This window comes from Perca fluviatilis, chromosome 17, assembly GCF_010015445.1.
Source record: "Perca fluviatilis chromosome 17, GENO_Pfluv_1.0, whole genome shotgun sequence".
Classification (NCBI taxonomy): Eukaryota; Metazoa; Chordata; class Actinopteri; order Perciformes; family Percidae; genus Perca; species Perca fluviatilis.
This window is the reverse complement of record NC_053128.1, coordinates 35,998,732-36,015,559: the sequence shown is the minus strand read 5'-3', so window position 1 is coordinate 36,015,559 and position 16,828 is coordinate 35,998,732. Positions and strand designations below refer to the sequence as shown.

General features: G+C 38.1%; 2 protein-coding genes across 3 annotated transcripts in view; both read left to right on the top strand.

Moving 5' to 3' along the window:
• Nucleotides 1-16,828, top strand: part of LOC120545322 (molybdopterin synthase catalytic subunit) — a 346,107-nt gene that overhangs the window by 20,364 nt on the left and 308,915 nt on the right. The window lies entirely within an intron of this gene.
• Nucleotides 7,675-10,846, top strand: LOC120545307. Its single transcript, XM_039779549.1, has 2 exons — nt 7,675-8,500; nt 10,732-10,846. Exon 1 carries the CDS (start codon nt 7,725-7,727, stop codon nt 8,472-8,474), a length of 750 nt encoding a protein of 249 aa, XP_039635483.1. The 5' UTR covers nt 7,675-7,724; the 3' UTR covers nt 8,475-8,500; nt 10,732-10,846.

Here is a 16,828-nt window from a genome sequence, read left to right as displayed (position 1 = left end):
TTGTTGATTTTTTTTTTCGACGTTTGTTTTTTTCCAATGTTTTTGAAGCTTTTTCCCAATTTCTTGACAATATTTTGTCATTTTTTTTGTATATTTCTGATATAGAAACTGCAAATCTGTAATATTTCCTGTTGGGATTATAATAAAGTTCTTTATCCATCTGATGCTGTGTTTTATTTAGTTTCTGTCCCCTTTGAATGTTTGTATTTTACGATGATAAAAGTCCTGATTATTTACTTGGAGTCTGGTGATTTGAGGCTGTTTTCCTACATTTGTTGTTGATATATTTCTTGTTTTATGAAATTATTTCATGTTGATTTGGGTTTTGTCTTCTTATTGGTCACCATCTATATATATATATATATATATATATATAGATAGATAGATAGATAGATAGATAGATGGTCTGTGATTATCCTTCCTTCATATATTATAATATTAGTCTAAATAATTCATAATTTCTGCTTTTGTTAAATCAAGAATTAGGTTATTTCTTATAAATGAGGTTTATTGACCATGAATTCCAAAAATAAGTGTAAAACTTGGTAATAAGTTTGTTAGTGGTGTTTTATACATGGTAGTGAAACGAAGCATTAAACGTCAAAAAAAGCGCCAAAACATTGAAAAAAGAGACAAAAACATCAGAAAAAGTGTTGATTTCCAGTTTTGACCGGGAGGACCGGCGTGCACGGTGGAATGGAAGACAACACAAGGGTTAACAAGGTCCATTGTTGTTGTTGTTGTTGTTGTTTACTATATATAGTTATATTTCTATATTTATGTCAGGGCCAAAGCAATGAGGAGAACAGGAGTGTTCATTTTATTAACCTTAAAAAATGCTAAACAATATAAACCAATAACTTAATATCTGTGCTTTTTAAAAGATGTCAACAAAATATAACTATACTCAAAATATCAACAACAAAACAGGATGTGAACTAAACAAACCTAACTGACCTAACTGAATCAGACACAACAGGACATATATACTGGTTGGGACAAACCAAAGGACACAGAAGGGGAACCGAGACAGACATGAACTACCTCTTCCCCCCTCTTCCCTCTCTTTGGGCTTGAAGAAGAAGATCAACACTAGCTATAAAAGATGTTGGAGGTACTCCTGGAAGTGGTAGGTCTAGTAGTCTCTCATAGCTAACTCTATCTCTACAGCTCTGTGGAGGAAGGTCTAGTAGTCTCTCATAGCCAACTCTATCTCTACAGAGCTGTAGAGGAAGGTCTAGTAGTCTCTCATAGCCAACTCTATCTCTACAGAGCTGTGGAGGAAGGTCTAGTAGTCTCTCATAGCCAACTCTATCTCTACCGAGCTGTGGAGGAAGGTCTAGTAGTCTCTCATAGCCAGCTCTATCTCTACCGAGCTGTGGAGGAAGGTCTAGTAGTCTCTCATAGCCAACTCTATCTCTACAGAGCTGTAGAGGAAGGTCTAGTAGTCTCTCGTAGCCAGCTCTATCTCTACCGAGCTGTGGAGGAAGGTCTAGTAGTCTCTCATAGCCAACTCTATCTCTACAGAGCTGTAGAGGAAGGTCTAGTAGTCTCTCATAGCCAACTCTATCTCTACAGCTCTGTGGAGGAAGGTCTAGTAGTCTCTCATAGCCAGCTCTATCTCTACAGCTCTGTGGAGGAAGGTCTAGTAGTCTCTCATAGCCAGCTCTATCTCTACAGCTCTGTGGAGGAAGGTCTAGTAGTCTCTCATAGCCAGCTCTATCTCTACAGCTCTGTGGAGGAAGGTCTAGTAGTTCTCTCTTAGCCGCTCTATCTCTACCGAGCTGTGGAGGAAGGTCTAGTAGTCTCCTGTAGCCAGCTCTATCTCTACCGAGCTGTGGAGGAAGGTCTAGTAGTCTCTCATAGCCAACTCTATCTCTACAGAGCTGTAGAGGAAGGTCTAGTAGTCTCTGTAGCCAGCTCTATCTCTACCGAGCTGTGGAGGAAGGTCTAGTAGTCTCTCATAGCCAACTCTATCTCTACAGAGCTGTAGAGGAAGGTCTAGTAGTCTCTCGTAGCCAGCTCTATCTCTACCGAGCTGTGGAGGAAGGTCTAGTAGTCTCTCATAGCCAACTCTATCTCTACAGAGCTGTAGAGGAAGGTCTAGTAGTCTCTCGTAGCCAGCTCTATCTCTACCGAGCTGTGGAGGAAGGTCTAGTAGTCTCTCATAGCCAACTCTATCTCTACAGAGCTGTAGAGGAAGGTCTAGTAGTCTCTCGTAGCCAGCTCTATCTCTACAGAGCTGTGGAGGAAGGTCTAGTAGTCTCTCATAGCCAGCTCTATCTCTACAGCGCTGTGGAGGAAGGTCTAGTAGTCTCTCATAGCCAACTCTATCTCTACAGAGCTGTAGAGGAAGGTCTAGTAGTCTCTCGTAGCCAGCTCTATCTCTACAGAGCTGTGGAGGAAGGTCTAGTAGTCTCTCATAGCCAGCTCTATCTCTACAGCTCTGTGGAGGAAGGTCTGGCTAGAACAAAGCTGAGCATTGTAGAAATATACTCCATGGAAATACTGACTAAAAGAAGTCATTATTCAACATTTTTGTGGCTTTTTCTGACCAAAGCATTAAGGCTAAATATATATAATGGCTGTCCAGAATACCGTTTGTTGTGCTTCAAAGCTTCCTGTTCCTGCAGGATTGACGGAGGTTTTACAACCGTGTCCGTCAAGGGAGAAAATCTAACCAGATTTATGCTGTTATGCTTCTGTGGTGTTGGCGCTTCAAATCTGATGCCTGCAGTGTGTTATAGAAGCATCAGATGAGGCGTCAATTACCTCTTTCAGAGCGTTTGGGCCTTTAGAGACCCCCACCCCCCGACCTATTTTGTCAGCTGGCACACCTCGGTGAACCTTGTGACAAACAGAAATAGTTCCTAGACTGAGCATCTACCTGTTATGTCATCATCACACCAATCATTATTCCTGTGGTGCTGTCGCACCCTGCTGCCTAACACTGAATGGTTCCTCCCAACTTTAGGCAGTGGGACTGGTTTGATGGCACAGAGCCAGTCAGAGGTTTCATGATGGAGATACAGGCAGTGCAGCTGTTCTCACTGCCCTCTGTCACTGTGGGACGTCCCACGTTTCTTCTAAACGTTACTGCCAATCAGATTTGGCTCATTGAAATGTGATTTCAGAGAAACGAAATTCCAAATTCAGAGATACGACTCAGAGAACTTAAAGCTGAGACAGACTGAGCACGCTCAGTTGCTGCTTCACCTGCACCGCCTCACACAGCTGATAGACACACAGGTAAGAACACACACACACATACACACACTCACACACACACACACACACAAAGTTGAATGGACCTCATGAATACACTGATAAAACCAAATCTTCGCTGCATAAAGTTATGAGTTAACTTAGTTACAAATATGTTCACGGTTGTCTTTTGAAGATGTTGAACACTAAGTTTGATTTAGCAGACTAACAAGGTGACATAGTGTTGAGATGGTTTCATGTTAAACTAAAAGCTCTATCTCTGGAGGGATCCATCCCATAATGTTGTCAGATAATAAAACATAATTTCCTCTTTAAAGTCAGCTGTTGTTGAGGTGAGACTCTGCAGTTGTTTGACAGGTTTCTCTGGTCATGTGGTTTCAGAGAAACAACTCAGACACACACACACACACACACACACACACACACACACACACATTTCAACCATTTATTTATGTCCACATAAAGAAAAATTATACAGAGACACAAATATTACAGATGCAGTACAACACATACGCAAACTGTCGGAGCCATAATAAGTTTATTGGTATTTATTCATTTAATTGTAAAAACAAACAAGATTATTTGTATTGACATTATTTTTCTATTTCATTGCTAAATTGTTAAATTAAATTTATTTTTAATAATTTCTTTATATCTGGAGAAATAACTTAAAATAATTACTAAAATACGGCAACCTCCGCTCCTCCTCCAAATTAGGTCTAGGTGAGCTGGGTGACAGGTTGGGATGTTCTTTTGTTTGAGTAAGAAGAGAGGTGGAAGGACACAGTTTAGTGACCATAGTTTAGCGTACACAGTGTGAAAAGTTTTAAGTTTAATTTTAAGTTTCTGTGGAAAGTCAACAACGGAGGATTTTTTTTTGACGAAATAAATATTGCATCATTTGAATGAAATGTAAGGATCTCTGCGGGTGCTTATTTACCCTACGAGTACACAATCCACCTTACAACTAAGGATATAAGATCAGAGAAACAGTCGCCACAACACAAACTCATGGACCAGTGGCATGCAGCAGAACTATTTTTGGCAGCTGGCACACCTGGGTGAACCTTGTGATAAACATAACTATTTCCTAGACATATCATCCACCTGTTATGTCCCCACCAATCATCATTCCTGTGCTGCTGAATGTTTCCTCCCTACTTTAGGCAGACTGGTTTGATGGCACAAAGCCAGTCAGTTCCACAGAAACACACACACACACAAACACAGACAGATTACTGTAGTATTTGGTTGAAAAAAGCGATAAAATGTTTTTAAAAAAGAGGCTAAAACATATTCCTTCATTCACAGTATTCTAAAGTAACTAAAGTTTAAATATATTGTATATACAGTGTACACTGTATATACAATATATTTTATATTTTATTATTATATTATATATTTTATATATATATATATATATATATATATATACAGTGTTGCAGAGATGGGAAGTAACGAAGTACAAATACTTCGTTACTGTACTTAAGTAGATTTTTCGGATATTTCTACTTTACTTTACTATTTTTTTTTCTGGCAACTTTTTACTTTTACTCCTTACATTTTAACACGAATATCGGTACTTTCTACTCCTTACATTTAAAAAATTGGCTCGTTACTTTAGTTTTGTACAAGAGGTCGTAATGTCGGAGAATAGCGCGGACACGCGCCTCACACTGCGAGCGGGCGCGTGCGCCACACAGAAAAAAAGTGAGAAAAAAGAAAGAGAGACTAGTATTATAGTAATATTATATATAGTGATAGTAATATAGCTGTCCGGAGGATAATCAGTTGAGATGGTGTGTGTGCGTCCTTGAGAACTGTAAGTCGTATAACTTATGTTGTCAGTTAATGTAAGCCTGTTGTTGTATTGGTCTATAGTTCATGTACAGTTAAAGTAGGTTAGCTAGTGATTTAGTTGTTTGTGTTCTTCACCTGTTAGCTAGGTTTCACGTTGCTTGTAAAGCATCAAAAGAGAGAAGTTGTCTCTGTCCGTGTTTTACAGACACACCTGGGGGGGGGGGCGAAGTTTGAAACCAGCATCAGCTTTAAATACGGTCCTAATCTAATCCTCACTAGCAAGTTTCAAATAATTTCACTGGAGTTACCGTTATTATTTTTCACGTGATCAATACCGAATTCAATCTAATTGGATGGGAATATACTGTAGGCTACGTTGCATGTAACGCACCACTACAAGACGACTCGACAGATTCGGCCGCATTCTGCATTCATTTGCAGCAAATAATTGCAGCATGATGGTGGTAACGTTAGCACTAGTAGTATGGACGGCGACATTATTGAAAATGAAGAAAACAGAGATCCCAGAGATTAGGCAGACAAGCAGCAAGACATTCCCAATCATCCCTGGCCTTATCTGAGAGAGATGTTTGAGATAGGCTAGGAGGCATCAAGTATGACTCCTGGCCAATGTGCTGTGTAACTCTAAAAGTATGGGGAACTTCTTAATTAATCTATGTTTAGTAATTCATATTGTATCCTTTATTTTCTTTCTATATTTGAGCACACACACATACATGTAGATTCCTTTAAATGTTAAGGGGACGATTAAAAAAGAGAAACTGGATCTGTGAATTCTCACAGAATCACAATTGAATTCATATCTTGCTACTCAGTCAGAATCTTATTAAGCTGGAGTCCCAGTCTCTGTCACAATAATCATATATGTGATGTTTGGCAGACATCCATTTAAAATGTAGACAATGGCATATAAAGAGCCTGGTTTTTATGTCCACTGAAGTTTCTCATCTTGCACTCTAGTAACGTGTGTGGTCCAGGTAGCTTTGCATAAAAAGTGGTCATTCATTCGCAAGGCTACTTTTACTTTTATACTTTAAGTACATTTCAAAGCCTGTACTTTGTTACTTTTACTTAAGTAAAGAAGTTAAATCAGTACTTCTACTTTTACCAGAGTATTTTTTAACACAAGTATCTGTACTTCTACTTAAGTACGGGAAGTGAGTACTTTTGCCATCTCTGCAGTGTTGGGAAGGATACTTTCAAAACGTATTTCGTTACACAATACAGAATACATGCCCACAAATGTAATTTGTAACGTATTCCGTTACGTTACTCAATCTGAGTAACGTATTCTGAATACTTGGATTAATTCAGGATTACTTCCACATTGAATTGTGTTTTATAAGTGTAGGAATGCAGCTATCACATCCATCTTACTAAACAGGCCTATAATGGTGTGTTCTTTTTATTCCAACTAGCTGAATGTGTACCTGAACAAGCAGATAGATTATTGTATTGGTAGTCCCGAACTGCATACTACAAAAATCTAACCGCGGTCTAAGCTACCACGAGCTAATTTTAGCTAACGTTAGTTAGCATGTCAAACGGGGCTAGTCAGTCTTTAAACGGCTCTGGAGCTAGTAAATCAGCACCTAGGAGAATGTAAAGTCGCATGTCAATGTTAAAATAGCAAGGTGACCAGTAAAACTACAGCAGACGACTACCCTTGGCTAATTAAAATAATAACTTACTTTAAGATGCTTCTTCAGGTTGGAGGTGGAGTAATTTGGACGCTGAAAGGAGGTTGGTTGCTGCCAAGCAGAGGCTGCACGGCACATAGCTATATTTCATTCTCCCTGTTCGTTCTTTAATGTGAAATGTTGTTTGAATTTCCAAGATAGAAACTTATTCCTGTCCTGGCTCTGTCGTGCCGGTTCCGACTCCATTGTGACTGATCACGCAAATAGCTATTTTTTTCTGTTTCATATCGGGGCTTCTGGAAAATCCATTGAGTTGCCTTAATTTATTCAGAGTGAATAAACTCCTGAAACAGAGAAGTATCATCATATAATCCATTGATTTCAACAATGTAACTGTATTCTAAATACCAACGATTTAAATTGTAACTGTAACGGAATACAGTTACTCATAATTTGTATTCTGAATACGTAACGCCGTTACATGTATTCCGTTACTCCCCAACACTGTATATATATATATATATATATATATATATATATATATATATATATACATATGTACATTACCGGTCAAAAGTTTTAGAACACCCCAATTTTTCCAGGTTTTTATTGAAATTCATGCAGTTCAATGTCTTATTGTACTCTGAAATGAAAGAATAGAACAAATGAACAATTGAAGTTAAAAAATAAATCATGGAATCAATTTATAAACCAAAATGTATTATAAGTGTTTGACTCATCAGAGTAGCTGCCTTTGGCAGATATAACAGCTGAACACACTCATGGCTTTCTTTCTACAATGGAAATCAAATATTCTTCAGAAAGTTCTTCCCAACTCTGTTGCAGAAGTTCCCATAAATGTGTGGCACTTGTAGGTTGCTTTGCTTCACTTTTCTGTCCAGTTCATCCCAAACCACATCACATCAGATCACAGTTTGATTTGAAGTCAACACTTCTGGAGGACCTGGAGACCTGGAGATGGCTGCAAACCTGAGAAGAAGAAGGAGCATAGACCTCTCTCCTCATCTGTCTGAATTAATGAATAAACTTAAATATCATGCAGCTTCATTCATCAGAGAGTTTGACAGCAGAGAACAGAAGATGAGACAGATTATTAGAGAGTTTAGGAAGATCGCTGATGAAGTCAGAAAGATGCAGGAGACAACAGATGAAGTCAGAAGAGTAGGAACTGGTGTACTAGGAGTCACAGCCCTTGGCACGCCGTTAGGCTTACTTGCAGGCGGAGCAGGAGTAGTAGCAGCAGAATCAACAGCACTAGCACTAGCAGCAGGAGGGGCAAGAGTAGCAGCAGCAGGAGCAGCAGGAGCAGCAGGAGCAGCAGTAATAGCAGCAGTAGGAACAATAGGAGCAGGACTAGCAGCAGGATCAGCCATTTTAGTTGCTGGTGTAAATGTAACAAAAGGGAGATTAGAGAGTGTAAGTATAAATAAAGTAGAAGAACTGGGGAAAGACTTCATGGAGATGGTTGAACCGCTGAAGAAGAACCTGAAAGAAATAAAGAGGACATGTGAGAAGTTGGAGAAAAGGTCAACTGAACTTCAGACTGGAATCACTCTGATAGACATGTTGGAGTTTCAGAGGAGTCTGTCTGAACTGGTAAGAAGAGGAGTATTGTCTGCTATGTGGAACATCTTCACAATCACTGCGACCCCTGAAGAGGACAGAAAGTTAACAGACTCCATCATCCAGTCAGCTGATCGCTGTCAGAAAGTTATCGATGAATTGGAGAAGATGAAGGAAGAACTCAAAGACTTCACAGAACAGTGAACATACACGCTGCAGTTTGAAGAAAGGTTTGTTTAAGTTATTATAATTATTTCTCACTAAATCTGCAGTTTTTTTGACACATTTCAAATTTTGGACCCAGATGATCCTCTGATCCTGTTAATCTGAAGAAACTCCTCTGTGTTATTAATATGATATTTACTTTCTCTGAACATTTATAACTTCTTTTTGCTCGCGGATTAAATCCTCTGAAACAAACTGAAGTGTAACGTTAGGAGGTGACGGTTTGCTTTTTTGGCCGTCGCAGGGGTTAAAACATAACTAGGCTAGGCTACGTCCTAACTGTACGTACACACCGCCGCTGACTTGAGCTGCAAAGAAGCTCTGGCCACCCTGTCGAGGACGCGTGTCAGAAAGTAAGGGGAAGCTGATTGGTGCTTTGGCCGCTCTGACGTGGCAGCGTTCTTGGATCATGTTCAACACACGATTGAAGAAACAGCACAAGCAGCCACTGCACGGCCAGTACACTAACACTAGAAACCTTTTATAAATTACATATATAATGACAGAATTTGTATTGTTTGTTGGTCGCAGCGGTGTCTGTTAGCAGTTAGCTCGCTCGTTAGCCGCTGAACTGCAGCAGAATGCAGGCAGAGTGAGCAGCCGCCAGCTGTTGATACGTGCAGGACTTCACCGTGAGGACTGGTTAGAGACCATGTGACCGGCAGGTAACGTTAACGACCATTTAACGTTACCTGCCTATACGCAAACAACGTAATATCATAACTGATAGGGGGACCCAGCAACAGCGATTATGAGCTTTTCCTCCATTTTCACGGAAATAAAGTCTTGGTAGGAACCAAAGTTTACATCGTATGTTTCTCCGGAATCAGCCAGGGCGAAGGACGTCTATATTCCGAACCGCGTCATAGCTCATTACCATAAAGTTGACCAAAGTTCAACTTTGTGATTGACGCTCAAAACGCGATGCCGACAGATTTGACGCTCCTTGCAGCTGAGAGAAGCTTCCGTTGAAAATAACTGACTTCCTGTATCTTTAGAAGCTCAAGTCGGTGGCGGTGTGTACGTACAGTAATAACCAGACTCTGTAGTGGGCTGCATGAATGAACGGTTGGCTGCAAGAAAACATAAATACTGTAAATCAGTGGTTCTCAAACTTTTTCGGTCATTCCCCACTTTGGACAAGGGGGGATTTTCAAGCCCCACCTGCCTCCATCGCCCTAACACAATAATAATGAAATACGCAACAAACTTAAAATGTTCCAATTAATTGAAGTAACACATAGTATTAGTATAGTAACAAGTTGTATCTAAATACAAACTAATGATCTACATCCAATAACAGCAAGGTCAAAAATAAATAAAATAAAAGTGCAGCGTGTCAAAATTTGTATCAAGTTCAAAAATAGAAAAGAAATAAAAGTGCCACTTTGCAATCTGTTAAAAAAAGAAAAGAAGAGAAATTAATTTGGCAAGACAGGTCTATTTATCCCTGCATTAGTGGCTGCAATGAGCCTGGGGGGGGGGGTTGCAGGCTTGATACTGCCACTCTCAAGTCATGCTGAGATCTGTACTTTGTTTTCAGTGAAGCAACAGCTGAAAAGCCCATCTTACAGAGATATGATGTGGCATAATAATATAATATAATCCAATAAAATAAGATATATTACACTGCATAATGAGCACTTTTACTTTTGGTACTATAAGTACAGTATATTTTGATAATACTTTTGTACTATTACTTGTGACTGACAAGTAATTTGTAACTCTACAAAATAGTTTTTCTACTTTTACTGCAATACACGATCTGAGTAAGTCTTCCACCTCTGGAAATCACCACCAACGTGTGTGTGTGTGTGTGTGTGTGTGTGTGTGTGTGTGTGTGTGTGTGTGTGTGTGTGTGTGTGTGTGTGTGTGTGTGTGTGTGTGTCTGATAACTAATGAATGTTTGGATGTTCCACTAATCTCCAAATGAAAACATATTTTTTATGTTAGTTGAGTCAGGGAATATCTGAAGAAAGAAATAGAAAGAAATAGTGAAATATATATTACTTCCCATGAGTAATTCCAGAGAGATTAATCCATGATTGAACGAATTTAGTCATTCTGCTGTTTCTGATGCAGACCAGTGGCAGAGCCAAGATGGAGGCTGACTGATTATGTGTGTGTCTGTGTGTGTATGTGTCTGTGTGTGTCTGTGTGTGTGTGTGTGTGTGTGTGTGTGTGTGTGTGTGTGTGTTTGTATATTCTGATGATGTGTGTCTCTTCCTGTCTCCAGAACATTTCTGATCACATCAGATCACAGTTTGATTTCAAGTCAGCTTCTTCATCAACACTTCAGGAGAACCAAGAGACCTGGGGCCTGTTTCACAAAACCAAGATAAGGGATTAAGCCGGGATTTCCTGCTCCTGACCAGGCTAACAGCCAGGCTAACAGCTAGCCTGCTACTGACCAGGCTAACAACCAGGCTAACAGCTATCCTGCTCCTGACCAGGCTAACAGCCAGGATTTGTTTAATCCTGGAACGTTTTCTGATCACCCAGCAGTGGTTTTACCCTATTGTTATTATCAGCCTGGATTAAAATACAACAGGTGCATATTGCTGTTCATTTAAGTACTGATATTATTCAAAGTTGTGACCATTATTTTTTTTTTTATAATTATAAATTTGTCATTGTTACTGTTATATTGCTGTATGAAGACTGCTGTTCATATTGTTGTTAGAAGTTTGATGAATATATTATGGCAGTTGTTGAGATAATTAGAAAAGGCTGATGACGTTTCAAATGTGTTTTAAATGAAGTCTGTTACTAAGGGCAACACATACAATGCTGTACATTTCTATAGTTCCCCAATGCACCTTAAATTATTGTAGTTTATAATTTCTTTTTTTATTCTTTAACAATAAGGATCATGTTTGTTCCTCTTCCATGTGCATTGTATTTGGCATTCTTAGCACACAATTTGTGTTGTCCAGTAAACTGGGAATATAATTTGGGAGGATTGTACAATTTTAAGAACATATCCTAACTGTACAATCCTCCCAAATAATAGTCTTAGTTCACTGGACCAGTAACTATCTAGTGATGTAGGCTACTGTACATTTATGTAACAACAGGGAGAGGACACCTCAATGGTTTTTGACCTTATATTTTGCCTGGGGGGAAATAACTGATGAATATACTCTGTTATATTCATGTTTATAGTGTGCATGGAATTTATCATTTTATTATCTTTATAGTTTCTAGATTTTACAGTCCAATTACTTCAGTGTCTTTATTTTCTATGTCCATATATACAGGGAGTAAGGCATATAATGTGTAGAGAAGGAAACTCGTCCTCTATAAAAAAATTTAAAAAACGCAAAAAAAAAGCGTGACAGATAATAGCGGACAGACTAAATAATAGTCTAAAAATGTACATTTATGAACTACTGCTCTTAACTGAAACCATTCAATGTGTCACTTGTCATTTGCAAAAACGAACACCTGTACACTTTGCATTAAAAGCGAGCAGTGGAAGTTAATATGACTTAGGACATTTATATTTTAGCCAATGAGAGAGAGGGAGGAACAGAGTGAAAGAGATATTTACGCATCATATTCTAGCGTTGTAGAAAATTGATCTTCATGGTAAATGTCCTGAGTAACATTATCTTCTGCTTACTTTTAAGGCAAAGAGTACAATTGTTAATTTGTGCAAATGATTAGTAGCCTAATCATTGAATGGTAGGATTATGACGGTTTCAATTCAGGTCAGTTATTTAGGCTGCTTACGCATTCAGTCGGTCCGTGATCGTCTGCCTCACTTTTTCTCGCTGTTTCAGTACAGCGGCCATGTTTCTTTTCTTTTTATTCAAATAATGTGTTTCACGTCATCATACTTCCACAAGAAGCTGCTGCTCACTCTGTATAAAGTATGTACAATGCGTATTCTCTATTTTGGCATCAAGAAATCTGTGATCGACCTCGCTGTCTTTTGAGGAAATCCGTGGACGCGCATGTATCTGAATTACTTCAGCCTGACTCGACCTAGTCCCTCCTCCTCAGCTCCTAGTCCCTCCTCCTCAGCCTGACCTAGTCCCTCCTCCTCAGCCTGGCTTGGCCTTCGTGAAACGCACCAAGCCAGAATGCACAGATTAGACTAGGTCAAGCCTCGCTTTATCAGTTATCCTGGATTTAGATATTCTGCTTTTGTAAAACAGGCCCCAGGAGAAGACGATGGGGGGTTCAGGGTCAACACCCATCTCTGCTCAAATTTCTGAATCAATAAACACACTTAAAAAACATTCAGCTTCATTCAGCAAAGAGTTTCACAGCAGTAAAGACAGGATGAGAAAGATCGCAGGATAGTTAAGGGACATCACTGATGAAGACAGAAAGATGAATAGAGTAGATGAAGAAGAAGAAGAGCAGAAAAAGGGGAGAGAGTTCATGACGATCATTGAACCGCTGAAGAACGACCTGGAAGAAATCAGGAGGACGTGTGAGATGTTGAAGAACAGATCAGCTGAAGGTCAGGCTAGAATCACTCTGAGAGACCTGGAGGGCTTTGGGATGAGTCTGACACAAGCTGCCATAGATAGAAGAGAAATCATCATTCTGCCTCTTCTGTGTAGCAGGGTGGTGGATGACTGTGAAAAGATGAAGAAAGAACTCAAAGACTTAAAAAAGAAAAAGAAAATAAAAAAGAAAAGATAGAAGCAGCAGTTTGTAGAAAAGGTCTTGTGTGTTCATCTCTCACTAAATCTGCAGTTTGAGACACAGAACTTAAAATTTGGGACACAAATATTCCTGTGTGTGTGTGTGTGTGTGTGTGTGTTTGTCTGTGTGTGTGTGTGTGTGTGTGTGTGTGTGTGTGTGTGTGTGTGTGTGTATGCATGTGTAGACTGTATATCTTATTTAGCCAACATGAAGTAATGTGTGTGTAAACGTTCTGTCTGTGACAACTTAGCATTTAAAAGCCTAAAAATATATATTTTATATATTCATGTTATCATCATGTGAATATCATATTCATCATGTTACACATTGTTGAACTTGTTGTGTTGATTAAATAAAGTTTTTAAAGAATGATTAGTGTTGGTTGTTTCCAGTCTTGATGTTACACACTCCCGTCACAAGATGGCGGCGGGCTCCTTTGAGCTCTGGTTTGGAGCCCGCCCAAAAACAAGGTGAAGAAGAGGAAGAGGAAGAGCCAGTCAGCTGGAAAACTTCACCAGTATGTACATTTACAAATAGTCAATAACAAAGGTGCATATACAAAGAAACATATATGTAGAAAATAAATAAAAAAGTAGAAAAGAAAAGTGTAGTACATATTACGTCAAATGTATCACCGGCACATGAGCAATTTTTCAAACACATTTCCTGTCTTAATTTCCTTAATATTAAGTCTTAATAATTCTTATTTTTAATATCTCTTATAGTGTTGTTGTATTGGTGCAGTTCTTGAAAGAAGTGTCCAAAGCTTGGTTTGGAGTCATTTCTTCTTGTGAATGTGGAATTTTCCCAATAACAAGATTATTTGAACAAAATAAACAACATCATTGTCCATCTCATTGCCTCCAAAACAAATAAAAATATCTTTATCCTTAAATTGAATTGATTGCCCTGTGTACCGTCTTATAAGATGTTGAAAATCTACCCCAAATATATTAGTATAGATACAGTGAGAGAATAAATGACAGATTGTTTCTTCTTCTAGTTCACAGAAAGTACAAGAATATTCAATATCAAGTTTAAATCTCATTAATGTCCTTTTTACTGGATATATTTTATGTAAGATCTTAAAAGAAACCTCTTTTACTTTGTTATTAAGACAGAAATTGTCACCAATTAAACAGATTTTTTTGCCAGTTCATTTCTCCAAAGACTTAAGCCTAAAAGAATCTTCCTGAGGGCAGAGTCACCTCTTGTATACAATTCCTGATGTGTTTATTAGAACATTTATTCTTGGTAATGTCAACCCCCCCGAGGAATATACCCCTACTAAACAGATTGATCTCTGACAGTACTGAACCTCTGAGAAGTTGCAGCACTCTCCTCGGACAGCATCAACAACTGGTGCATATTCTCTTGGTCTGACTGCTAACCGGAATTTGGAGAGGAATTCATTCTACTTTAGTAACTGTACGTCAGCATTAAGGAGTTGTTTTACCATTAGAACCCAATTTCCATAATACAGAGATTTATATTTATATTGAATATTCCAAATGTATTAATTGGTTGGCGTAACATTATGCTTGTAAATTAATTTCCAGGCCAACAGAGCTTGTTTATGAAAATTTGTTAACTTTACAGGTAATCTATCAATTTTGTAATCACATGTTAACAGAAATGTAACTCCACCAACTAATCCAAATTCATATTTAGGGAAAGTATTCCAAATACAGTCCTTTTCTTCAATCACATTAGTTAAACATTTTACTCTGAAAGTATTATTTAATGTTTCAAAACTTAATATTTCTAGACCACCATTTCTTCTAATGTTGCATGTCCATAATTTGTGTAACAAGGAGGAATAAGAAGGGGCTAAGTGGACACCCTTGTCTTATGCCACGACCAATATCAAATCTAGGAGTCGTACTGTGACCTAACTTAATTGAACTGTTGCAACCCTTATATTTACCCTTATAAATATATAAAATAATAATAATATAAATAACCATTATATAGCGTTTCGACAGCTTTCAAAAATTGGTTCCCAAATCCAAGACACTTAATAACTTTAAACTTAAATCGGTGACTTATGGTATCAAATGTCTTGTAAAAATCCACAAATAAAATAAAGCTATTGTCCAATATATATTCATCATAGTCAATCATATCCAATACTAATCGTATGTTATTACAAATATTTCTTCCTGGCATGAATCCAGATTGTTCTTCATTTTTAATATCATCCAATCTTAGCAGAATTATTTAACAGACTAATTGGTCTCCCATTTTCAATACTCAGTTTATCTTTTTTTGGTTTAGGAATCAATTTAATAAGACCTTGTCGAAGAGTTGGAGGTAGTTCTCCTTTTCCTATGGCTTCTACAAAAAAAGGTGCTAATGACTCATTAAATACTTTATAAAATTCACTTATCAACCCATCATTCCCAGGAGATTTATTTATTTATTGAGACAGTCAATGCATTTTTGTACCTCTGTTAAACTAATCTTCTGGTCGCAAACTGATTTTAAACTGTCATCAACGCATTAAATGTTCCTTTCCATATCTTCCAGAAACATATCCATATCTCCTTCATTTTCACAGTCAGCAGCATATAACTTTTGATAGAAATCAGCTGCATACTGTGAAATACATTATACATCTTCGCATATTAGATTATAATTTTAAGTTTACACAGTGAAGACAAGTCAAAGTTTCTCTTTTCCAAATTGAAAAAGTATTTAGTTCATTTTTCATCTTGTTCAAGCCACTTCCTCCTAGATAAAGCCCCCCCTGGCCTTCTATTCGTATATTTGGTCCAATTCAAGTTGTAGAGATGATATCTCAATCATATCTTCTCTGGATAAACTTATTTTCTCTGATAATGTTATTGCTTTTGTAATTATTTGGGACTCTATTTCTTTCTTTGCTTTAGCAATCCGTTTCCCAAAAGATAAGGCCAAATTCCTAATTTCATATTTCATCAATTCCCAACAGTTTCCAAAATGATTGAGTAAGTTTGCTTGACTCCAGTATCTGTCAATTATTGTTTGGGTTTCTTTTTTAAATTCTTCATTTTGTAAAAGTAATCTTTATTAGGGTTGTGCCTAACCATCCCAATATTGACATTAATTGTTACAGCCTTATGATCTGTAAAGACTGTGGGTTCTATCATCACTGAGTCAACCTTATTTTCTATGTCTGATGAGACCAGCCAGAAATCTATGCGGGATTGTTGAGATCTATCTTTATTATTCCAAGTGTATATGTTTTGATTTGGGTGTTTATGTTTCCAGATGTCAATTAAGTCCAATCAATTACATACATTTCCTAATTCATTTGTTGCTCTGCCTTTGGGAGGCCATCTATCCATACTTTCATCCATTACTGTATTAAAATCTCCAACCCATAAAACTTTAGCTGAAGGAAATACCATTAAGAGGTGATTCATTTTACATTCTACTGTTGAAAAAATGACTGTATTGTTTGGTGGCAGTATTGTATTAGCAAAGAAAAAAACAAAAACAGACAAAGATATTACTGATCGCACCGGTGTGACACATGACCGACTACCCCCCCTTCACTGCCAACATCGCTGCAACCACCCGATCATGTAGATACATGCTGCATGACATCAGAAGGATACGTCCCCTTCTAACGCAGAAGGCGGCTCAGGTTCTGGTTCAGGCTCTAGTCATCTCACGTCTAGACTACT

Excerpts from the sequence above, each read along its gene's own strand:
- LOC120545307 (XM_039779549.1), top strand. The coding sequence starts at position 7,725 with ATGAATAAACTTAAATATCATGCAGCTTCATTCATCAGAGAGTTTGAC.